General features: G+C 43.8%; 1 protein-coding gene and 1 long non-coding RNA gene across 3 annotated transcripts in view; one reads left to right on the top strand and one right to left on the bottom strand.

Moving 5' to 3' along the window:
- Positions 1-2037: 2037 nt before the first annotated feature.
- On the bottom strand, positions 2038-5624 carry LOC137435495 (uncharacterized). The gene is made up of 3 exons (XR_013624514.1): positions 5463-5624; positions 5212-5276; positions 2038-5065 (listed from the first exon to the last, which is right to left on the bottom strand). It is a non-coding gene; the product is annotated as an uncharacterized LOC137435495 (long non-coding RNA).
- Positions 5625-6168: 544 nt separating this feature from the next.
- The window catches only part of LOC137435496 (poly(A) polymerase beta), a 97133-nt gene continuing 77437 nt past the window's right edge, over positions 6169-25864 (top strand). Inside the window, exons 1-4 of one of the 2 annotated variants that reach the window (XM_078784251.1) lie at positions 6169-6272; positions 7566-7730; positions 11236-11302; positions 13218-13299. In XM_078784251.1, coding sequence (XP_078640377.1) covers positions 6271-6272; positions 7566-7730; positions 11236-11302; positions 13218-13299 — 316 coding nt within the window. In that variant the 5' untranslated portion in view covers positions 6169-6270. Of the gene's footprint in view, positions 6273-7565; positions 7731-11235; positions 11303-13217; positions 13300-25864 lie in introns of those variants that run through there. The other variant, XM_078784252.1, reaches the window with a different exon arrangement.

Genomic DNA, 25864 nt, shown 5'->3' with positions numbered 1-25864 from the left:
GCTATAATAGCCTCAACTCTTCAGGAAAAGCTTTCCACTAGATATTGGAACACTACTGTGGGGATTTGCTTTAATTCAGCCACAAGAACATGAGTGAGGTCAGGCAATGATGTTGGGCGATAAGGTCTGGCTCGCAGTCGGCGTTCCAATTCATCCCAAAGGTGTCCGATGGGGATGAGGTCAGCGCTCTGTGTAGGCCAGTCAAGTTCTTCCACACCGATCTCGAAAAAACATTTCTGCATGGACTTCACTTTGTGCACCGGGGAATTGTCATGCTGAAACAGGAAAGGGCTTTCCCCAAACTGCTGCCACAAAGTTGGAAGCACACAATCGTCTAGAATGTCATTGTATGCTGTAGCGTTAAGATTTCCCTTCACTGGAACTAAGGGGCCAAGCCCGAACCATGAAAAATAGCCCCAGACCATTATTCCTCCTCCACTAAACTTTACAATTGGCACTATGCATTCGGGCAGGTAGCATTCTCCTGGCATCCGCCAAACCCAGATTCGTCCGTCGGACTGCCAGATGGTGAAGCATGATTCATCACTCCAGAGAACGCATTTCCACTGCTCCAGAGTCCAATGGCGGCGAGCTTTACACAACTCCAGCCGACGCTTGGCATTGCGCATGGTGATCTTAGGCTTGTGTGTGGCTGCTCGGCCATGGAAACCGATTTCATGAAGCTCCCGATGAACAGTTATTGTGCTGACGTTGCTTCCAGAGGCAGTTTGGAACTCGGTAGTGAGTGTTGCAACCGAGGACAAGCTATTTTTACTCGCTACGCGCCTCAGCACCTGGCGGTCCCGTTCTGTGAGCTTGTGTGGCCTACCACTTCACGGCTGAGCTGTTGTTGCTCCGAGATGTTTCCACTTCACAATAACAGCACTTACAGTTGACCGGGGTAGCTTTAGCAGGGCAGAAATTTGACGAACTGACTTGCTGGAAAGGTGGCATCCTATGACGGTGCCACGTTGAAAGTCACTGAGCTCTTCAGTACAGCCCATTCCACTGCCAATGTTTGTCTATGAAGATTGCATGGCTGTGTGCTTGATTATACAGTGCATTCAGAAAGTATTCAGACCCTTCACTTTTTTCACATTTTGTTGTGTTGCAGCCTTATGCTGAAATCGTTTGAATTCATTTTTTCCCTCATCAATCTACACTCAATACCCCATAATGACAAAGAGAAAACAGGATTTTAGAAAGTTTTGCAAATTTATTAAAAAGAAAAAACTGAAATATCACATTGACATAAGGATTCATACCCTTTGCTATGACACTTGAAATTTAGCTCAGGTGCCTCCCATTTCTTTTGATCATCTTTGAGATGTTTCTACACCTTGATTGGAGTCCACCTGTGGTAAATTCAATTTATTGGACATGATTTGGAAAGGCACACCTGTCTATATAAGGTCTCACAGCTGACAATGCATATCAGATCAAAAACCAAGCCATGAAGTCAAAGGAACTGCCTGCAGAGCTCAGACAGGATTGTGTCGAGGCACAGATTTGGGGAAGCCGACAAAAAAAATTCTGCTGCATTGAAGGATCCAAGAGCACAGTGGCCTCCATAATTCTTAAATGGAAGAAGTTTGGAACAACCAGGACTCTTCCTAGAGCTGGCCGCCTGGCCAAACTGAGCAATCGGGGGAGAAGGGCCTTGGTAAGAGAGGTGACCAAGAACCCCATGGTCACTGGCTGAGCTCCAGAGATCCTGTGTGGAGATGGGAGAAACTTCCAGAAGGACAACCATCACTGCAACACTCCACCGATCTGGGCTTTATGGCAGAGTGGCCAGACGGAAGCCTCTCCTCAGTGAAAGACACATGAAAGCCCGCTTGGAGTTTGCAAAAAAGCACCGAAAGGACTCTCAGACTGAGAAACAAGATTCTGTGGTCTGATGAAACCAAGATTGAACTGTTTGTCTTCCGTCTGGCCACTCTGCCATAAAGCCCAGATCGGTGGGGTGTTGCAGTATATATACAGTCACGTGAAAAAGTAAGTGTAAAATGTAAAGTAAAACGCAGTAAAACCATGTAAAGTTTTGACTTTTTCAACATATTTCAACATACAGCTATTTGATCTTCATTTCAACAATATTGATAGATAAAGGTGATATAATATAACAAATATCATGAAACATTTACTTTTTGTAGTCCATTGTATAATTTAAATAAACATAAATGCAAATTTCGCATGTGGAAAAAGTAAGTACTTACTTTCTTACTTACTGGAAAACTCTTACTCTTACTGGAATATTGTCCTAAATATCCTGTAGTACTTTCCATGGTACTGTAAGGTTATTTGGGTTCCTCTTGTTCATCACTGTTTCCAGGTAATCCCATATGGCCTCAATGGGACTTGGTCTGATGAGGGTCAATTTCTCCTGCACACGACTGTTGGTATAACTCAGGTTTGGCGGCAACTTACCGCAGCCAATGCACCGAATAACATTGTAGATTCCATCCCATTTGGTGATGGATCCGTTATGATATGAGGCTGCCTGTTACAATAATTGTAAACCTGACCATGTAATGTACAGGGTAACATGACAGGTGAAAGGAACTATGGGAACATTTTGGATCGTGGTGTTGTTCCACATTTTAACAGTCTCCCACTTCTCACAAGGCCAGTATTGAGAGATGACAATGGCAGACCCCACCGCTTTCGTGCAGTTACAGCATTCTTACAAAATGATACCGTCACAACATTGCTCTGGTCAATATCACAACATTTGGGAGATTCTTGGTTGTAGATTTAATAAAATGGACCACCCAAAGCAAACTCTGGCACAGTTGTAGGCTGATTTGTATGAGGATTGGCAACCACTCCCTTTGGATTACCTATGATGGCTTCTTGATGGAATGACGAGGGTGCAGCAGTCATTCATTACCTCTGCCACCAAAGGTGGAAGGAGGTAAACAGGATATCTCAAAAAGTTGTGGATAGATTCGGACGAAACTTGGTGGACAGGTTGGGTGTGTGACAACGAATAATTGGTTCGATTTTGGTGATGATCCAGATCTGGATCTGATAATTTTCTGAGTAATTCTTCAGCATTGAATGAAAGATCCAAAAACGATGCATTGCATCATATTTCAAAAAGTTGTGGATGGATTATGGGAAAACTTGGTGGATGAGTTGGGTAGGTGACAATGACAAGCCGATAGGATTTTGGTTCAGGACCGGATGCAGATCCGGCCTATTAGTGGGATACAAAACGTAAACTGGTCAGCCTGGTGGAGGTATGCGCTCTACCAAGTGCGTTCTAGTTCTAATGGTGTTTACACACATTAATGACCTTTTTAGACATTTATTCCATTGCGACAACGTTGGATATCATTCTTGACTGGTCTTGTGCCATACCTCACAGGATGTGTTGCCAGCAGCCCCAATCTCAAGTCAGTGTGTTATTTTGGTGTAAAACTGCCATTAAAGACATCCTTCGGTTGTGATTAAAAAAAAAAAACAACACAATCTCTGAATGTGTGTCAAATAATTTGTCGAACATGCATACTTTACCAATTTTGGTAAATGTTTTGGTAAAGGTCGTATTTTTGATAAATGTAAAGATTTCCGAATACACACAGTGGGAGATGTAGTTTTACCATCCCTTTTGTCTGTGTGTTTGTCCGGGCCATAACTTTTTTTTACCATTTCAGCTTTTGTCATAAATTTTTAAAGAAAGCTTTATTATGAGAATATGGAGAAGACAAATTAATAATTTGGTCAAAAAGTGAAAAGGTAAAAGGTCAGCATCACAGTAAAATCAACAATTTACATCCAATTGTCCTGCAATTTTAAGAATTTGCATGTTGGGTCACTCAATTGGTTCACCAATCAAAAGCTAGAAGCCGATTGTTTTTTTTAGATGAAAAGGTCAAACAAAGGTCAAATATGCAAAAAATTGTCAATTTTCATCCAATTGACTTGAAATTTGAACAGGGTTTGCATATTAGGTCACTAAAGCCTATTGCTCTTGAGGTCAAAAGGTCAAGGCCGCCAAAAATCGTCAATTTCTTTTGTATGTTTACCTCCGCCACCAAAGGTGGATGGAGGTTATGTTTTCACCCCTGTCTGTGTTTGTCCGTTTGTCTGTCCGGTTGTGAACAAAATATCTCTGAAGGTTGTGGACGGATTCGGACGGAATTTGGCAGAGATGTAGCGTATGTGGCACTGACGAAATGATTAGATTTTGGTGAAGATCCGGATTCGGATATAAGAATTATTTAAATTTCTAAGTGATTCTTCAGCATTGGGAGATAGGGCCAAAAACGATACATAGCAGGTTATCTCAAAAAGTTGCGGACGGATTTGAATGAAACTTAGTGGATAGGTTGTGTGTTTGACAAGGACGAATCGTTTCGATTTTGGTAAAGATCTGAATATGTATTCGGATATGAAAAGTATTTAATTTTTCAAGTGATTCTTCACCATTGGGAGATAGGGCCAAAAACGATACATAGCAAGGCATCTCAAAAAGTTGTGGATGGATTTGGACGAAACTTATTGGATATGTTCTGTGTGTGACAAGGAAGAATCGATTCAATTTTGGTGAAGATCTGGATCCAGCTAGTATAATTTTTTAAAGTGATTCTTCACCATTGGGAGGTAGGGCCAAAAACGATACATAGCAGGATATTTCAAAAAGTTATGGATGGATTTGGACGAAACTTATTGATATGTTCTGTGTGTGACAAGGAAGAATCGATTAAATTTTGGTGAAGATCCGGATCCGGATCCAGCTAGTATAATTTTTTAAAAGTGATTCTTCACCATTAAGTGATATGGCCAACCAGGTGGAGGTATGCTTTCTACTGAGTGCCGTTCTAGTTTCGTTTGTAATTGCAATTATCCAGAAAAACGCATCCTGGGCTTAAGTGTGTGTGTGTGTGTGTGTGTGTGTGTGTGTGTGTGTGTGTGTGTGTGTGTGTGTGTGTGTGTGTGTGTGTGTGTGTGAATAATTTGGATCAATGAGGAGGGAAAGAGGTACATTCAGTGCTGAGGTATCAAGCCGGAGAAGAAGCTGCTGTTTCCTAAGATTCCTGGAGTTGACGTTTGTTCCCTGAAAGAGGGGAATCGGGCCAGAAACAGTGATATTATATGTGGAGCGGCCAAGCTGTCAAAATGTCAAGCATCTGCCTCGTGAAGATCGATACTGTTCACTGAAACATCATTTAAAGTCTCGCCATTGTAAAACATGTTACATACGGTGAGCTCAACGTTGCAAGTCAATGTCCTCCTGCTGTGGCCGCAAACTCTTCCATCCGCATTTTCTGCAAAATCAATCACACCACTCTGTTTTTACAACCCTTAGTGTGAAAAGATAAATATACCGATATAATTGTCTCATTTCCACCCAAGATCATATCTCTGGTGTCTTCATTCGGCCCGAACCCCATCCCCACTGTTGCCTATTTGGTCGCTCGTTCCGCCCTTGCTCTCGCACACACCCCACTCACCATGCTCCCTTTCTCTCCACTCTAGTCATTCCTTGTTCCTTTACTCATTTTAAATTTTTTCAATTTCTCTCCACAGGGTTCGTATTAATAATTTAACAGATGGCCTCCGCCCCCAATGACGATACCCTTCCCTCACCTCACATTATCTTCCCTCCTTCCTCCAATCTCCATATACAAGTCCCTTCGACTCTTATTTCTCCCCTATCATCACATTTCATTTTTTCTCAATTTAATATTGTCATGCATTTGAACGGCAGAAAAAAAGACGAGTTGCAATTGAACCACATCCTTGCAGGAGTTATTCCTTCTATACACCTCAAACTGCGCATTCGTTAGCAAAGCATATTTAAGTGCTAAATTAATAAATTACGATTAATAGCGAAGCACAAATTAAATATATATATGTATATTAAATGCGATATTATTTCTAATAGCAGCAGCAAACTGCAGCCAATCAGGTTAATTGAACAGGCCGAACGGGCATTCCGTTTAACGCGATTGTCATGGTGACGAGCCGGGCGTGACGTATGCTGGCGCTGATTTTAAAAGGCGGTGACGAAATGTTTCCTATTTTTGCTTGTTTATTATCGATTAGACTGAGCTATGCCACCGTGAGACGAAACCCCTTTTACACCGACTGCGTGTACTCGTTTTTTAAGGACTGTAACTCTTGCTTGTTAATTAAATTGTTGCCACAGATCGAAATGCGGAATTAATTAATTAATTAATTGATGGGTGAAGTCCGCTTGGGTTCCTCCGGAAGGTTTCATTTCCGCATTGAGCGATAGTTTTGTCAAGGAAGCCTTCAATGTAAGCAAACTGTTTATACATTATGATTATTATATATTAACGACTTCATACTACGAAATAATTATTTAATTGTACAGATTGACTTTGATATGCTGGCGAAGGTGTATACAGGTTCAAGGTAGCTCGAGCTCGTGGAATCCCAGTGCTGTATATTTTAACATGTGCAATTTCCAAGAAATCGCAACACTGATTTTTAACCTAAATGAATGAAAATAAAATATTTCTCAAAATGAAGTCGATTTATTATGTACGCCAAAATGGAATTTTCGTGGTCAAAATTTCCCTTCCCTTCCCTCCCCTCCCGCCCCGTCCTCTCTAACCACGCCCATTCCCTCACACTCCACCCACGCCCCACCTCTCCTCCTCCAACCACGCCCAATCTCCTCCTCCAACCACGCCCCATTCCCTCGTACTCAACCCAATCCCCAGTCCCCACCCATCCCGCTTGATGACGTTGGAATCGAAGTCAGTTTTTTTTTTTGTCTGAAACTTTTCGAAATGGCAAAGTTTTTTTGTTTCCCATCATGTTTGTGAAAATTTTCTTTTTAACTTTTCACTTGCTACTTGAGAGTACAATGCATCATGGCATATACTCGTATTTTAAATTGTTTTGTTGGCTTTTGACAGTCCTTGGCCTGCATTGTCTTATGGCATGGCTCGGAACCTTGAGAAAGCTAACAGGATCATCCTGAAATGGTCTTGTATGATGAGGTGAAGGTCTTGTTGTTTTCAGTGTCACATGTTTCTCTTATCGTCGCATCTAGCAGGATTGCCTAGAGGGTTGCCCACACTCCTTTGAGCTGTCTATCCTAGGTTTCAATCGTGGCACGGCTACAAACTGGCACCCTGATGTTTTGCAGGCAGGGCGAGGCATCAAGGTGTCCGCCGTCCATCAGATGGATGTTAAGCCGGAGGACCCGTCTGGCATCGGTCATTGGTGGGATTTTAAAGATCCCATGGTGTCTCTTGTCTTGTGCAGAGTAGGCGACTTGTCGCCGGCACCCTGAACAAATTACAAAACAAAACTTTGCCCAAATCGCCTTGCAATGGCAGGCCTGACCAGTTGGTTCATGATACCTTGGGATAAAAAAAGAAAATAACTTTCCCTGGCCAACCCCACAAGAATATAGTAGTAGTAGTAGTAATGTATGCATGAAAAAAAACAATGTTTTAAGACTTGACAACCGATAGCCCTTCGGTTTGTGCACTTTGAAAATAAAAGTTCTGAATTACTTGATATTTGTGCTACTTTGCATGTAAACTCCAGCGTTGACCACTTGTGTGCGTTTACAGGTTTAGCTGCAAGGTGTTCTCTCGGTCTACAGGTCCCTTCTTAGGTGTTACATCTCCCATTAGCCTAGCGGGTCCAAATAAGAAAGACCACACCTGTATGCAACAGCTGCAGTGCTTCTTGGAGGCGAGCCAGGTGTTTGAGGCTGATGAAGAGCTAGGTCACAGGTTTGTTTTGTGAAAATCTTGTCGGGGCTTTTTCATCAATGACGGTGACGTTTTTCTGGTTTGCGGTGACTATTTGGTGATGTGATGGTTGAATATGTTTGCTTCATCAATTCTTCATTGGTGATCATTGTATACCGGCCCAATTTTTGGGGGATCATCGGTTTTGAGCTAGTTTTGTCTGCAACATAGTTTCTGATAAATATTGAGATTGCTGTTGAAAATGCTGAATCCCAGTTATTTGGGATGACCTAATGGTTAATAGCGGGTCCTGCAAGGCATCCTGGAAAACGGAAAGGATCATATTACCTGATGAGTTGCACTGGTGCTGCCTTGTGGTAACCGTTGGGCCAGGGTCCGTTGAGGGGCCTGAGCTTCTGTAAAAAAATAATAACTGGGCGGCTTTGCCCTCTGGGCTACGCCGTAAAAAAAAATTTAAACGGTGTACTGAAACTTAATAGAAAATGGTTATTAACCAGAAATATACGTTACACTGAAATGAGTTTGTATCCTCTTTGTCCAAAAAATATATATATTGTTGTGGATATGAGGATTGTATTTTTTTATTGTGTGCTTTATTATTATTATTGTTTATTCTGCGCCTCCTGCCTCCAGTGTTGTGTAAAAGTTAAAAGGGCGTCCCGGTAGTTAATTCCATAAAGCATCCATTGAAGGACACTATAATACCCTTGTTCAGTAGTTTATATCCTTATTATGTGTTTTAGATTAAGGCCTTGTCTTCCATTAACATGACACTCCATTGCACCACGTGAAAAAGATAGATTCCCTTCATTCCCATTCCCAAAAACCTCCATTTTCCCTTTCAACAATTGCCATTCGCATTGCCAACCAACAATTGCCGCCATTGACCACGAGGCAGGGTTGGGGAAGAAAGGCGGGTCCCCACCTCGTCATAGAGGGGAGGAGTGAGTCAGCCCCACTCAACCAACCACGAACAAGGGGTTGGACTTGGAGAGGGTGTGGAGAGAAACATCAAGGAGGTTCGCGAAGGTTGAGGGGCGGGGCCTATATAAACCGCCGTGGGACGTTCCCCAAGGAGATGAGTCAAGGAGATGAGCTATGACAAGAGCGGAGTTGTGAGGTCAAAAAGCTTGGTTGGTCGTCAGTGGTGGTCAGTGGTTGCGTTGAGTGGTTGCGTTGGTTGCATTGAGTTGTCGGTGGTGAAGAGTGGTTGGACCAGGAAAGAGAGAGAGGAGAGAACCCGTCACGCCAGACCCCCCACCAGCGCGTCGACTCCACCAAGCAGCTCCGACCCGTGATCCCGCGCACACGACAGGATCGGTGGCATCAGCGGCCGTCGAGGTCCAGCCCGACGTCCCGTGCGGGATCAAGCTCCGGCCAGCTCCGTGCCGTCCTCCCGCTCCAGCCGCACACCTCCTTCCAGCCATTCCTGCCTACAAGTTCCCCATTCGTGTACGTGAGTTTGTTCTGTTTGTTCTGTCCTGGGTAGTCAATTAAGTCTGTATAAGCTAGTAATTTTCACTGTCATCTGCTTTTTCAAGTCCCTGTACATAACCGTGACTGCTCCTTTTTGCTTGTGTGTGTAATAATAAATCCCGTTACTCTTCTGTACGTCTTCTTCTTCCTCTTTGCATTCGGTCGTTTTAGTTTTCCACATTGAATAGCTGTGGCGCGATCGGGCCAACGTTTGGGTGAATCGGGGAAACTGTTAGGTCGCGGGGCCTCCGCTCGGCAAATATAACATCCTTAACCGCGGACCGTAACAATATTAACCATCTTCTCGGTTTTTTTTGCCAATCTTATTTATGGAGAAAGTGTTCAACAGTCGAGATGCGAATTGACTCGATTGGTCCAAACGTCCTGCTATCTCCGTTTTCGATCATAGTTAAATGAAAGTGACCATTTGTTTTTCTCAAATATTCAGGTAAATGACACGGATAAATAATAACGTTGTCCTTGTGTGCAGTTTATTATATACTGTTCCAGGCCGATTGTCTGGAGCCTTCCATGTTGCTTTGGACAATTGGACTGTACTGTATGTGCCATACTCCGCAACATGCATAGAGGTGCACCAACTTCAACTTGTATAATAGATTTGTTAATACTTTATTTATTTACTTTTCAACACCTGTACTGTGAGTTAAAAAGGCTGCTGTGATTTTGCTTTATTTATGAGCTCGTTGCTACTCTAATTTAGGATCTTCATTAAAGAAAGTTCCTTAAAAAGTTATAAAAGAGAGAGAGGCTGGTGGCCCCGAGGTTGTTTGCCTCGGGGCCACTGTGCTGGCTCTCGATGCACCTGTTCATAACGAGTGTCACACATGTACCAAGTTTTATATGTCATATGAGCATACCTTCATGATTGGTTGGAAAACCCTTTTTGCTTTTTCCCACCACCATCCATCGCCGGCCAGCCCTCCCCTCCCCTCCCCTCCCCTTCACTTTGTAAAGGTAAGACGGTTGTGACCATTTCACGAAAGATGCACTCGGTGAGGATGCGTGCACCAACTTCATCTGAGCTGTTTAAACATTTTGATATGGTCCTTTAAGAAAGGGATGATGATCGAATTAAACATTTTTACTCCATCAGATCTCTTCAAAACCCGCAGAAATTTATTCTAATTGGAAGCAAAAAAAATAAATTATTACTGTTGTGAAGCGGAAGATAGCAGAACTTCAGCCCTGGCCGTTCTTTATATACGTGATGTGAATGCTGTTTGATCAAGTTAATTGAACAAATGCAGTTACTACATGAAGGATAAGTAAATATATGAAGTTTATTGATTCGGTGTGGAAAAAGCACACGCACAATGGACCAAACGATGAAGTTAACTCCGAGGGCCTTTCACTTACCGCAGGCAGGTTGGTGGTCTTTCTGTCTTCTACCGACTCCTCTCCGGCCTTGCTCCCCCAGCTCTCTGTGCTCTCGCCCCCCCCCCCCCCCCCCAATATTCCTTCAGGTCGCACAAGATCTGCTTGCAACCCTCTTATGGTTAAACTGCCAAAATATAGGCTCTCTGCTCACCTTCACTCTTTCATTCCCCTTTTCTCCCGCCTCTGGAACAAACTCTCCCACTCCCTTCAATCCCACTCCTCCCTCCAGGTCTTTATAACAGCTGTTCACCACCATCTCTTATCTTCCCCCATCCAAAACCTTGATCTTTTCTACCCCCACTAATTCACCCCAGATACTTTTTTTTTTTAAATTCCAACTTCTTTCCTGGAAGTCCAAGCAGTTTCCATATGTTTTATACCTCTTCCACCTCCCCCCAAGCCCTCCCCCTCCCACATTTCTCCCAATGTCCCTGCTCTCAAATGTTGTATTTGTGTTTGTGTCCTTTCCCCTCTCTCCCCATCTTGTCTACCGCTCCCCTTATTTTTGTGTTTTATGTGTCGTTTTGACTTTGTGTGATTAATGCTAGCTCTTTCATGAGCCTCGATCTTGTTTAAAAAAAAAAAAAAAATCTCGTCTTGCATCTGTTTCTTGGTACAAATTGTGATTTGCAGAGCTCTTGTTGTTGTGCAGGCTGGTTGTGATGGGGAAGTTAAATTCCTGGCTGAAGGAATGGATAAAGGAAGTGGCTGAAGCAAAGGTAAATAATTTTGTGCACAGCTTCTGATCTTATTGACGACAGAGTTTGTAGATGTAAAATTGTCACATTTACATGCAGGTTCTTCTTGTTGGAAAAATTAAAGCGCGGACACGGACGGTATCCCAAAGGTCATTGGTCGAAAATATAGATGCAGAAGCAAGTTAATGAGATGAATAATTATGGTAGGAAATTATCATTTTCATTTTTGATTAAGTTATTATTTTCCTTTTCCAAAACGAAGAAATGAAGAACACAAGTTGGCAGAAGTGCTAATTCAGATACTGTTTGCAAAACCCCTCTTTGCACAGTCCTACGTGTCTAGAATGGCTGGCATGTGATGAGACGACGTCTCATCTGCGTTTGGTTCTGGGCTGTATTCTGGGTTTTCATGAGCTTGGTGTTGCATCGATGAGTGCACCATCCATCAGATGGGAAATCAAGCTGGAGGTCATGTCGACCACCGCTGCTTGCTTGTGAATGTTAGATACCATGGTGTCTTTCTGTGAAGATTAACTTTCGATCCTGGATTCTGTGGTATCTAAGCTCTCAACGTAATGGGAATCTCCCGCGAAAGAGGCCGAAGCACACGACCTGTTACAATCACATCACAGGTATGTCGCTAGCCTCTGTTTTTTGTTACCACCTCACTTCTGGTTTAGCTCCCTCTCCTCTTTCTTCCAACCCACCCCAACTCCTCCAGGATGCATGAGTTCTTCCAGTAACTCCATCCTGTTTAAGCTTCTAATATGCAGGTCTACTGCACACCACCATTTCTCGTTCCTCGCTTCTCTGATTTGTGGAACTGCCTTTGAGGCTGTATTATCTAATACTTTCCCACAATCTTGTAACCCCCATTAACTCTTTGTAACCCGACCCTCTTTATTGTAGGTTGCAGCGTTTCTTTTCCTCTCTCCTTTTTCCTCTGTTTAGTCTGTTGCTTATTGTATCCAATAGTTGCCCCACTCCACAACTCCAAGTCCATGCCCTCTGCCACCTTGCTCTTCCTTGAGCCTTGAGCGAGTCATCACTGGCACCATAGACACATCCCTACTCTAACCACATGGTGAACCGCATCAGAAGCACAAGAAATGATTGTGCATATGCTCAGAATGGAACTTGCCTATCCACCAGCCATTTTCACGTTGGTTTCTGCAACTCGTATACCTGCATGAATGTTTCAACAAAAATGTACTTTTACCACTAAAAAGCCACAGGTTATTGATTGTTCCACATCCCAACTGGCACACATTATTTTCTTACTCCTCTAATTTCCCTCTCTAACATTTTTGAATGTTCTGTTATCCTCACTTTTCACTGGAATATTTTCAAACTTTCTCATAAAGGAATACTAACCTCATCTTGGGTCTCATCCATGTTATGTGGCCTGGTTTCCCTGCCAGGGCAGTCACCCTTATTGTGAACATTTTAGATCAACACTTTCCTGCAGAAGGCATAAGGAGAATACACCTATCCAATACTTGATTGCCATCCACTGGATTTTCCACTCCCAGCCCCAGTCTGGTGTGCCATTGTGAAATTTCAAAAACGACCTCAAGTCATTGGCACCTGCTCATTCTCGCATGCTCAGGGTAGACTATACCATGGCACAAAATTTCAGTATTTAACTTCAATTTAAAAGTTTTTTTTTGGGGGGGGGGGGGGGTTTCGTTTTGTTTTTTTAAGCCCACTTCAACTGTGAACCGCCCTCGTATGTTTCTTTCCACACTTCTATTGCCCGTCTATCTATGGAGAGAGCCACCTGTACATAAAGTTTTTGTATTTTACAAGTGGGTACTTTGTGCACAAGTGCTTGCACATTTTGCAGTTTTTGATTTATAAACTGGGAATGCTTTTGTTTTGTGAAAATTCAGATCAACTTGTATGAACTCCTCCACATTTCTTTGTTGCATTGCAGGAGCTTCCACCATCGTTCGTTAATGTTGTTTCAGGAAAGGTGTTTGCATTTGGCTCCTACCGACTTGGTGTCCATACAAAAGGTAAGGCCTGTGCGTCCATGCATACATGCGCCTGCACATGCATGTGTACTTTAATCGCAGGTGCATTATGCACAGGTTGTTGACATAGTGCATTCATTAAGTATTCAGACCCCTTTACTTTTTTCACATTTTATGTTGCAGCCTTATGCTGAAATCGTTTAAATTCATCTTTTACCCCCATCAATCTCCACTCAATACCCCATAATGACAAAGAGAAAACAGGATTTTAGAAAGTTTTGCAAATTTATTAAAAAGAAAAAACTGAAATATCACATTGACATAAGTATTCATACCCTTTGCTATGCCACTTGAAATTTAGCTCAGGTGCCTCCCATTTCTCTTGATCATCTTTGAGATGTTTCGATACCTTGATTGGAGTCCAACTCTGGTAAATTCAATTGATTGGACATGATTTGGAAAGGCACACCTGTCTATATAAGGTCTCACAGCTGACAATGCATATCAGAGCAAAAACCAAGCCATGAGGTCGAAGGAACTGCCTGCAGAGCTCAGACAGGATTGTGTCGAGGCACAGATCTGGGGAAGCCTACAAAAAAATCTCTGCTGCATTGAAGGTTCCCAAGAGCACAGTGGCCTCCATAATTCTTAAATGGAAGAAGTTTGGAACAACCAGGACTCTTCTTAGAGCTGGCCGCCCGGCCAAACTGAGCAATCGGGGGAGAAGGGCCTTGGTATAAGAGGTGACCAAGAACCTCATGGTCACTCTGGCTGAGCTCCAGAGATCCTGTGTGGAGATGGTTGTCCTTCTCTCCCATCACTGCAACACTCCACCGATCTGGGCTTTCTGTCAGTGGCCAGACGGAAGCCTCTCCTCAGTGAATGACACATGAAAGCCCGCTTGGAGTTTGCAAAAAAGCACCTAAAGGACTCTCAGACTGAGAAACAAGATTCTGTGTGGAAACATCTCAAAGATCAAGAGAAATGGGAGGCACCTGAGCTAAATTTCAAGTGTCATAGCAAAGGGTATGAATACTTATGTCAATGTGATATTTCAGTTTTTTCTTTTTAACAAATTTGCAAAACTTTCTAAAATCCTGTTTTCTCTTTGTCATTATGGGGTATTGAGTGTAGATTGATGAGGGAAAAAATGAATTTAAACGCTTTCAGCATAAGGCTGCAACATAACAAAATGTGAAAAAAGCGAAGGGGTCTGAATACTTTCTGAATGCACTGTATAATCGGTGATTACATGAATTACTTATTTGATTACATATTGGGGCTTCAACAGTGGATGGGTGAACAAGGGGTTACATCACGAAATAGGCCTATGGTGTGTTGACATGAACAGACATGTTCTTCACAGGCATTTTTTTGTTTGTTTTTTTGTATACTGAATCGAGGCCCGTGAAAGAGCTAACATTTACTTCACAAACAAATCAACCAGACAAACAAAACACACAAAAAGAGGGAGCGGAAAACAAGATGGGGAGAGAAGGGGAAGCACACAAACACAACATTTGAGAGCAGGGAGATGTGTGGAAGGGAGAGGGCTTGGGGGGAGGAGGCGTGGGAAGGGGGGGGGGGGGAGGGAGAAGTATAAAACACAAGGACACCAAGGACTTCCAGGACAGAAGTTGGTATTTCAAAAAAGTGGAATTGGGGTGAAATTAGCAGGGGTAGAAAAGATCAAGGTTTTGGGTGGGGGAAGCTAAGAGATGGTGGTGAACAGCTGTTTTAAAGACCTGGAGGGTGGAGTGGGATTGAAGAGAGAGGGAGTTTGTTCCAGAGGTGGGAGAAAAGAGGAATGAAGGAGTGAAGGTGAGCAGAGAGTCTTGATTTTGGCAGTTTGACCATAAGAGGGTTGCAGGCAGATCTTGTGCGACCTGTAGGAATATTTGCGGGACAGAGCCCAGAGAGAGCTGGGGGGGCAAGGCCAGAGAGGAGTCGGTAGAAGATGGAAAGACCACCAACCTGCCTGCGGTGAGTGAGTGAGAGGCCCTTGGAGTTAGCTTCATCGCGGGAGATTCCAATGATTCTGAATGCTTTGGTTTCAACAGCGTGAAGACGAGCTAGGTGTGAGGCAGGAGCACCAGCCCAGAGGGGAGAGCAGTATTCCAGTGAGCTTTTTTTTTTTTTTTTTTTTGTATACTGAATCGAGGCTCGTGAAAGAGCTAACATTTATTTCACAAACAAATCAACCAGACAAACAAAATATACAAAAAGAGGGAGCGGAAGACAAGATGGGGAGAGAAGGGGAAGCACACAACCACAACATTTGAGAGCAGGGAGAAGTGTGGGAGGGAGAGGGCTTGGGAGCAGGGGGCGTGGGAAGGGGAGGGGGGTGGGGGGGGGATGCGGCTGCGGATGGAGGGGGGGCTGCGGATGAAAGCCTTGTATGTGGTGAGGAGCTCAGGTGTGCCAAGGAAGGACTTCGCACGACGGAGGATGCCCAGTCGGCGACTGGCTTTGGAGGCCAGATTTGAAATGTGGTTTTCCCAGGAAATCATGGCAGATAGTGAGACCCAAAAGCTTGAGTGACAGAACTTCTTGGAGAGGATTATTCAGAAAGTGGATGGGAGGGTTGTCCAGTCGGTCTTTTCGGAGAGACATCGTAAGAGTGTGAGATTTGTCAGGATTGAAAGACATGTTCCACTTGTTTGCCCAGTCTGTGATTTTGTCCAGGTCTGCAGAGAGTGAGGAGGCAGCAGACTGCCGATCTGAGGGATGAAGAATGGAGCGACAGAGAGTAGTCATTCGCAAAGAGATACAGAGGATTTTCAAGAGAGTCAGAGAGATCATTGATGAAGACCAGAAAAAGCACAGGGCCCAGAACACTGCCTTGTGGAACTCCAGCCTGAACAGGAGAGGAGATGAGAGAATCCCATTCAGGGCCACACGTTGACTACGACTAGAGAGGAAGTCCGCCAGCCATGCTTGGAGATTTCCATGGGTACCAAAAGAGCAGAGTTTGGTGAGCAGAGCAGGGTGCCAGACCGTATCGAAGGCACGTGATATGTCAAGGGAGACTGCTCTAATTTCCTGTTTGGCATTGTGGACCTCCATCCATTGTTGAGAAAGCAGAAGCAGCATGTCCAGAGTAGAGTGTCCAGGTCTGAAACCAAATTGATGATCAGAGATCAAGCCATTGGAGAAGAGGAAAGATTTCATATCTCAAGTAATGATGGATTCCATGACTTTGCTGATAATTGGGAGAAGGCTGATTGGTCTGTAGTTGCTGGGATCTGTTTTTGCACCTTTTTTGTGCAAAGCGGTGATGTTGGCAGATTTCCAAGCAGATGGAAGATGACCTTGAGCAAAAGAGAGGGTGAAGAGAACAGAGAGAGGGAGTGAAAGAGCGGAAGAACAGGATTTTTGGACCCGTGGGCTGATGCCGTCAGGTCCAGTTGCAGAATCCGAGTCGAGGGTTGACAGAAACTTTTCCACCTTGTCAGGAGGAAAGGACACAGAGTCCAGGAGCAGCTGGGTACGACTGGGTACGGTGGGTACAGAGAGGGATGGGTTTGGGACACAAGATTTGGAGGCAAACACAGAGTTGAGGCATTCAGCTTTTTCACGTGCGGAGTCAGCCGTGTGGCCATTTGAGGTGAGGGAGGGGATGGAGGGGGAACAAACACCAGAAACAGATTTGACCAGACGCCACCAGGATTTGGAAGAGGGAGACAGATAAGAGAGTTCGGTCCTGAGAACGGAGAGATATTGTTTCCTGGCTCTCCTGAGGGTGGACACACACTTGTTTCGGGCTTTGTGAAAGGAAATGAGATTTCCTTCCATTGGATTTGCTTTCCAGGAGACAAGAGCAAGTTGTTTTTGGGCAATAGCCTCACCACAAGAATCCGTGTACCATGGACGGGAGGAAGGGTATGACAACAGAAGACGAGATGGGATAAATCTGTGCATGAGAGAGAGCAGTTTGCTTTGGAAGAATTCCCAGGAAGAATTTATGTCAGAGGCAGTAGAGATGGGAGACCAGTCCAGATGATTGATGGCTGCTTGAAGACCGTGCCAGTTGGCCTGAGTGAAATGCCAGACTCGTCGACGCTGAGGAGGCTCTCTGAGAATGGTCAGAGAGATGTCCACTTTAACAAGCACGTGATCAGAAGAGCCGATTGGAGCAGAAGAAGAGCAGCAGACATTTTCAGGGAAGTTAGTCATAACCAAGTCCAGAAGAGAAGATGCTCCGTTGACTGAAATCCGGGTCGGGAAATTGACAGATTGTGTCAGTCCCAGTGAGTCACAGAAGTCCTTTGCTGAAGAGCCATGGCTGGTGAGAGAGGTACCCACACCCAGCCAACTGGCATGGTGACAGTTGAAATCACCACATATGAGGAAGAGAGAGTTGGGATGGGTAGATAGAAGTTGGTCCATATTCTCAGACAGCGAGATGTAGATGGAGTCGTCGCTGTTTGGTGGACGGTACAACACACATGAACAAAAGGTGGGAGCGAAGGGGAAGCCGTAGCCAAAGGTATTCCTGGGGGTGAGGTGGAGAGAGGGCAGTGCAGGGCGAGTGAGGAAGAGAGTTTTTTATAAAGATAGCAACCCCACCTCCAGGACGAGGCTCAGGTCTATCATACCGGAGGAGGGAGTAACCTGGGAGAGATACCAAGGAATCAGAGACATCGTGAAGGAGGAAAGTTTGTTAAGCAGATCACGTCTGGTTTGTCAGAAGCAACCTGTATGGAGAGATCAGACAAGTTTGAGCGAAGGCCCCGGATGTTTGAGGTCCATACTGTTAAGGAAGAGGAAGGGGGAGCATCGGATACAGAACAGGGGGGGGGGAGCGGTAGGGTAAGATGTGGAAGAGGAGGAAGAGGTAGGGAGAGCTGTTGAAGGTGTGTCGGAGATTACAGAATAGCTTGGAGAAAGGGAAGAATGGGGCAGACAAAAGGTTTGATGGTGATTGGGAGAGGCGCAGTGAGGTGTTATTTGACGAGGGGGAAGAGCGAGGCAGAAGGTTGAGGGAGATGAAGGTGAAAGTTGGAAGTTGGAAGGGGGAAGAAGCGGGGAGGATGCTATGAGGGGGAGGGGTGAGAGGGGAGTCTAGGAGGGGAGGAGCGAGGGAGAGTCTCGGAGGGGAGGGGTGTGGGGGGAGATTTGAAAGGAATGGGTGATTGGGAAGATTTGGAGGGGAGGGGCAAGGGGGAAGATTTGAAAGAGATGGGTGATGGGGATGATTTGGAGGGGATGGGCAAGGGGGTAGATTTAGAGGGGAGGGGTGATGGGAAATGGGATTTTGGGGTGATGGGATTTTGAAAAATGTAAGATTAATGGGAAACGAACATTTATTGCAAAATGAGTTTCTTGAGACATTCGAGTCAAAAATACGTTTGAGGACGCTGGAGGGAGGATGGAGTGCTGGAGAGTTTAGGGAATGAATGAAAGATGCACTATAAGAGATGGAATTTTTTTTTGGAATGAATGGATTTGGTGAGCAAGTCGAAAGCATCCTTTTATAGAAGAAGAAGAAAAAGGTGTTATAGAATATGACAGAATACAGGTCTTCAGGGTTCAGATGAGACATTTTTTAACAACGTGATCACAAACAACGTGGTCGAAGAACGAACGAACGAACAAATAAGAACGAATAAACGAATAAGAACGGAAGGAAATATTTTTGGGTTTTTTTTTTTTTTTTTGAGATTTTAAAACAAGGAAGTATGGGATGAAAAGACCGTGAAAAACAGAGACCGGAAAATAATTGCAGCGCGATCGGAGAACCGCTGAGACAAAAACAAAGCCTCAAGCCAAGGTCGGACACAGTAGCCTAGTACTACACTTAGGCCTCGGAATACGCGATAAGAAAGACCGACGATTCTGTACACAGGTATGAAAAACCAACGCCAAGAATACTATTAAAGACACCCCAATAGGTACATACAAGACCAGTTTCGACAAAAACACAATTGTGAAAAGTTACTTAACTTCGAAAGCGAGCGTGCATGGACAGCTTTGAAGAGACGAGACCTCCAATCTTGCGCATGCGCAATCTCAGAGTTCCTCATATTAGTCAAAGATATGAGGGCAGATTCCATCAAAAGCTCAGAATAAGTTTGCATGCAATGGTGGTGAGAGGTGCGAGATAAATTTGGCCTAATATCTATAGTAATGAAAGGTGTGTGTCTGTGTGCATGCGCGTGCTCCAAAGGAGTGCATGAATGAAAAACTGGGTGTTTGTGTGTGTATAAACACCCTTTTTGAAGATAATTTAGGGGATGCTCATCACAAAATAAGTTTTGCCAAAATGGCTGTGCACCGTCTGTCTGTGCACCGTCTCTGTCGCATCTCTAGATTATTAAGCCGCCATTTTGTTTTCCCCGATTCAAACGTGGCTTGCCTTGGAGACACGATCTCTTCTCACCAACAAATTAAAGTATATAATTAAAATCTGGGTTCAGGTTTGAGGATTGGATCTCCAGGACTAAATATGTGCCAAAATCAGTTGTGTAATCTATCAATTTTAAGAAATTACCGGTTCTTGTAACTAAGCTTTAAGCAGGACTGTCCTTCCTCCTTTTCCATATTGCCAAAGCATTGAACCTGATTTTTCTACTCTTCTAACAATTATATTGAGTGACGAAAAGATTAAAGAATGATTCAGCCAAAATGGTGGCTCGTAGGAAATGGAGATCATGCTCACAAACACAAAGCAAAAGCTTAAATAATAACCTTTCCATGTCCTTTTTCTTGAGGTATGGTGTTTTATGAACTCATTATTATCATGATTATTTAATTTTGGGGTGTTGGAAGGAGTTTGAGGAGTAGTTGTAAAGGTGACATTTTTATGTCTCCGCCGACAAAGTTGCAGGAGGCATTATGTTTTCAGGTTGTCTGTCCGTCCATCCGTGATAGGTTTTCGTTACTGCGATAACTTGAGAATGGCTAAAGGGATCTTAGTCAAACTTGGTGCAGCTTTGTATGATGAGGTAAAGATGAACTGATTAGATTTTGGGGCAGGAGGTCAAAGGTCAGAGGTGTTAGGTAAAAATACTGTTACCGCAATAACTTGTGAACCAGTGATGGGATTCTGACCAAATTTGGTGTACTTATGTGGAATGATGTAAAGATGAACTGATTAGATTTTATGGTCAAGAGGTCAAAGGTCAAAGTCTGTAATAGGTCTATAACTTGAGAACGGCTGAAGTGATCTAATTCAAACTTTGTACAGGTATGTACGTATAATGATGTAAATATTAACTTATTAGATTTTGGGGTCAAAGGTCAAATCTGTAATAGGTCTCTAACTTTGGAACTGCTGAAGTTATCTAATTCAAACTCAGTTCAGATATGTATAATGTTATGAAGATTAACTCATTCGATTTTGGGGGTCAAAGGTCAAATCTGTAATAGGTCTATAACTTGAGAACGGATGAAGTGATTTAATTCGAACTTGGTACAGGTATGTATAATATTGTCGTGTCCGTACCGATAAAGACCGGTCTCAGATGGATGACTGATCGAGCTTATCTCTGAGGCGTTCAGTCAAACAATGGCGGATCCTCTTTATACGCATGAGGAGTGGCGAAGGGTAGCGATGCTTACCTGGACAGACAGCACGAAGCGGGTTTTCCAAACAACCAACAATTAAACGGGACAGGACAAGGAATGAAAGTTCAACAAAAAACGGATTTAATAAAAATAATAAATAAATAATTGAATGGCCCTTGAACCCCGTCGGTCCTCGAACGTGGCCCCGAGTCCCCGCACGGGAAAACATGCCCTCGGCGTGAAGTTCATTTACCCGCCAAACGTGAAGCGAGCCTCGTTCCATCCTCGTCCCATGCTCTACAAAGCACCTAGGTCTCTCAGGCACACTGGTGTCATGAAGTCAGCACCAACGAACCAGGGAAAGGATGCGTCCGTTCGCACAAATCGCCCAGACCAAGAGGAAAAATACGTCTGCCCGCGATCACATCCACGAAGCCAGAGCCAAGAGAGAACACGAGCCGCAATGGTCTGCAGTAAAACCCAAAGCCAAGATAGTAAATGTGACTGTTCCAATGAGAACCCAGCGCAAGAAACAAGAAAATGGCGTTCGCTTTTCCTTTTTATTCCCAGGTCTCGAACGTCATCCGATGACGTCCGCACGTGCTCCAATTAGTCCATCTCATCACTCCATCGGCCGGACCAATCACCACCCTTCGGGGTGGGGCCCCATTGCCCCTCCCGCTGTCACTGACGATGACTCAGCTGGTGGCATCTGCAGCATTTGAATGTCCTGGTTCCGGTTACTTTTATATGGTCTTTTTAGTGTAGGTGCGGAGTGCACACCTGGTCTGGTGTGTCATAAGAAACGAAGGAAAAATCTGAGGCATTTTACATACAGGGGATTTACCCTTAACCCCTACCTAATTAACATAGCCCCACCCCTTGCCATGAGGGCAAATATACGACCTTGCACTACATCCGGTCTAACGGAATCCTTACTTAGGTAAATGGAGGTTTCTTCTTCTTCATTGCGACATTCGGAGCACACTACCTGTACAATTCTACCTGGCCTTAAGGTATTTCATAACCTTCCCCCAATAAACGTAAATATTGTGAAGATTGTGACCAGATTTTGTGGTCAAAGGTCAAATCTGTAATAGGTCTATAACTTGAGAATGGCTGAAGTGATCCAATTCAAATTTGGTACGGGTATCTATAATGATGTAAAGATTAACTGATTAGATTTTGGGGGCAATGGTCAAAGTCTAATTGGTCTATAACTTGAGAAAGGCCAAAGGGACCTAATTCAAACTTGGTACAGATATGTATAATGATGTAAAGATGAACTGGTTAGATTTTGGGGGTCCTGAGGTCAAAGGTCAGAGGTCATGTCAGGTAAAAATGTGAACTTGTGAACCGCTGAAGGGATTTAAATTAAAACTTGATACAGGTATGTATAATGATGTAAACATGAACTGATTAAATTTTGGGGTCAATAGTTTAGAGGTCAGAGGTCAGATCATGTCAGGTAAAAATGTGCTAACTTGGGTACAGTTGAATGGATTTAAATCAAACTTGATACAAGTATTATAATGTAACTAGTGGGGTCACCCGTGGGAATCCCACGGGTATGGACGTGTGACATTTGGACATCTTGATTTAGATGCTGCACATTAAATTTTACAAAATGGTTAAAATGGTGTAATGAACACAATTTATTTATTTCACATATGTGACCCCTCACTCCTCTCCACCCTCACGCCTCTCCAATGCCACTCCTCCTCACACTCCTCTCCAATACCTCCTCGCATTCCTCTCCAATACCTCCTCGCACTCCTCTCCAATACCTCCTCACACTCCTCTCCAACCCCTCACACTCCTCTCCAAACCCTCACACTCTCCAACCCCCTCACACTCCTCGCCAACCCCTCACACTCCTCGCCAACCCCTCGCACTCCTCGCCAACCCCTCGCACTCCTCGCCAACCGCTCACACTCCTCGCCAACCCCTCCCACTCCTCTCCAACTCCTCGCACTCCTCTCCAAGCCCTCACACTCCTCTCCAACCCCTCACACTCGTCTCCAACCCCTCACTCTCCTCTCCAACCCCTCACTCTCCTCTCCAACCCCTCCTCACACTCCTCTCCGCTCCAATCGGCCCTCACTCTCCAACCCCTAGCACCTCGCTCTCCAAACCCCTCGCTCCTCTCCAACCCTCCTCATCGTTGTTGCAGCAGCATTCTGTGCGGTTCTCCCGTCTTGTGCAGTCTCTGTGCGGTTCTTGCTACATCCTGTTCAAGTCTGCATTGACGTTCGTCGACGGACTCGTTCGCCCGTCTCATTCCTTTTCTTGCTGCATCCTGTTCAAGTCTGCGTTCTTCATCGACCGTCGCATTCATTTTGGAAATGGAAGTTTCCACGCAACGCATGAATTGTCACGATCCTCAAGAGGAAGTGTCTCATAATCATGAAATGACAAATGGCAAGTAAATTACATTGTGAAAATTAAAGATTTCAAATAAGCCTATTTAAAGTGTATGCGCACATAACTAATAAAAAAAAATGAAGAAATATCTCTCGGTAATTTCCTGAAACATATTTTACTTCCGGATAATAATGTTGAATGAAATAAGAAAGAACGAAGATATATATGTCGTTTTTGTGCCGACTGTCATAAAACGTAAAAGTAATATATCTTAACGGAAAAGAAAAAGCGAATTTTTAATATATGTCGACATTTTCCCCGACTGTTATTTTAGGCGCTGTATTTTCATGTATCATCGTGGCGCGATTTTTATAAATATATCTCGGCAATTTCCGGTGTGTGCGTGAATGTTCTCAATTATTTCTGACACCGAGTCTAAAACCATCGATAAAAATTAAATCAGATGGTGAATTCGAGATAAAATCGTGAGGCTGACTCTCAATGAATGGGCTTTAGTTTACAGGCCTTTGAGAAATCATTTCGTTCTATAAACGGAAACTTTCTTGGGATTCTCTTCCCGTTTTTTTCAACCGAGTCTATCACTATGTTAGCGACTGTTAAAAATGAAATGATATATCGAATTAGAATTGAAATAAACCTGTGTGAGAGAAAGACAGCATGGGCCTAACTAAACAGGCCTCAAAGCCATTCGAGGTAATAAAATGGTGGATATTTGTTTACATGAAGCCTCTCCAAGAATGGGTGGGGCTATGGGTGGAGCTACTCTGCAAACGGACTAAGCCACACCCCCGGACAAGCGGACAGAATCACCTTCGCCTATTATAATATAGATATTGTGGGCGTAGGCATATCGGTCAACGTTGTGAGGTCGAAGAGTGCCATTCTAGTTATTTTCATTAAATTATTTTAACAAAATTAATCCTATCGCTGAAAGATGTGAAATATTGAACTACGTTTGCATCCATAATGATTATAATACACCACTCAAATGAGCATTCTGACATCAATTTCCATAAAATGTGCTTGTTTTACAAATATTATTTACCTGTATTTAACTCGCTTATTAGTATTACTACTACATCTCTCCTGCGATGAAGCTGATTCTTAGGGCCTTTCATTCTCACCGCAGGCAGGTTGATGGTCTTTCTATCTGCTGACTCCTCTCCAGCCTTGCACCCCCTGCTCTGTCTGTGCTCTGTCCCCCCAAATATTCATGCAGGATGCACAAGGTCTACCAGTAACCCTCTTCTGGGCAAGCTACCAAAATCAAACTTTCTGCTCACCTTCACTCCATTATTACTTTTTTTTTTCTCCCTCTGGAACAAACTCCGACACTCTCTTCAATCCCACTCTCCTCCCCTAAGGTATTTAACACAGCTGTTCACTCTATCTCTTGTCTTCCCCCATCCAAAACCTTGATATTTTCTACCCCCATTAATCCACCCCAAACCCACCTCCTTCAAATTCCTTGTTTATCCCATGTACCCCAGCCCTCTCTCTTCCAGAGATCTCCTGATGTCCCTGATTCCTACTGTTGCTGTACTTCCCTCCCTCTTGTCTCCTGCTCTCTTTATTATTTTCTGTGTTAGCTCTCATACGAGCCTAAAGTAAGTATTTTTAAAATACTACTACTACCACCACCACCACATTTAAGCCACAATTATTCTCGTATTTTTGTGTTGGCTGGCGAACTTTCACGAACCAGTTTGCCGATCCTTACCTTCGACTGATGTCCAGTGTGCATACCTTTTACGCTATCCCGCCAGCCCTGATCCTAAATTGTAAAAATTCCCAATCAAAATCCCAAACTTCAAGTGTTTTTATTTTCCCCTCTGTAAAGATTTTTCATCATACTATTTTTTTTCTGGAGGCAGACCCTTTCAGCTAGAAGTGCAATCAACCTTACAACAGGCAATGCAAGACAACACTTGTAAGCCTATAGAACATGCCAGATTTGAAAGTTTTTGCAACAAATGCTGACATTTTAAATTTCCACCACAGAAGTGTTTTTGGGAAGCTGTTTGTGCAATACACTTAAATGCTGTGGTTTTGTCTTTATTTTCCTTTCTCATTTACTTTGCGTTCCGTTTGTCTTTATTTTCCTTCAACGACCTTGTCATTATATTACTTGCGATCGTTAATATATTGGGGTATCGGTCTGTGGTACAAACAGGATTGGCTAAATTGAATTTTCTGTCTACATTCTTGCATATCGTGGCACGATCGCCGTACGTCCCTAGTGTCTTTCTGTTCTTTCCTTATTAGTTAGGCAGTTAAGAGGAAGCATCGTTCATTTTTTCAGGAAAGCACCAAATTTGGCACAGATGTAGTATGGACCTATACAATTGTTTTCCTGGGGGGCGCCCAAAAATTCAGAAAATTCAAAAAATACAAAAAAATGTCCTGGATGCCGTGAAAAAGGGGAGAAAACGGGTATTGATTCGAACTGTAGATTCTGATATTGTGGTCTTGGCACTAGCACACTACTTTACCTCCCAGTCACATGGTGTGGAGGAACTGGATTGCCATCGGCACTGGTAAAAGCTACCGCTACCTTGCCATCCATAAAATTGCCACCGGCCTTGGCCGCAGGAAGTCCGAGTCTTTGCCATTATTTCATGCCTTCACTGGCTGCGACACAGTGTCATTTTTTGCCCAAATTGGGAAAAAGACAGCCTGGAAGGCTTGGGAGGCATACCCCAGCATCACGCAG

Source organism: Myxine glutinosa, chromosome 9 (assembly GCF_964187855.1).
Source record: "Myxine glutinosa chromosome 9, kmMyxGlut1.1, whole genome shotgun sequence".
Lineage (NCBI taxonomy): Eukaryota > Metazoa > Chordata > Myxini > Myxiniformes > Myxinidae > Myxine > Myxine glutinosa.
Note: the sequence above shows the minus strand (reverse complement) of the source record. Positions and strands in the feature narration are given on the sequence as shown.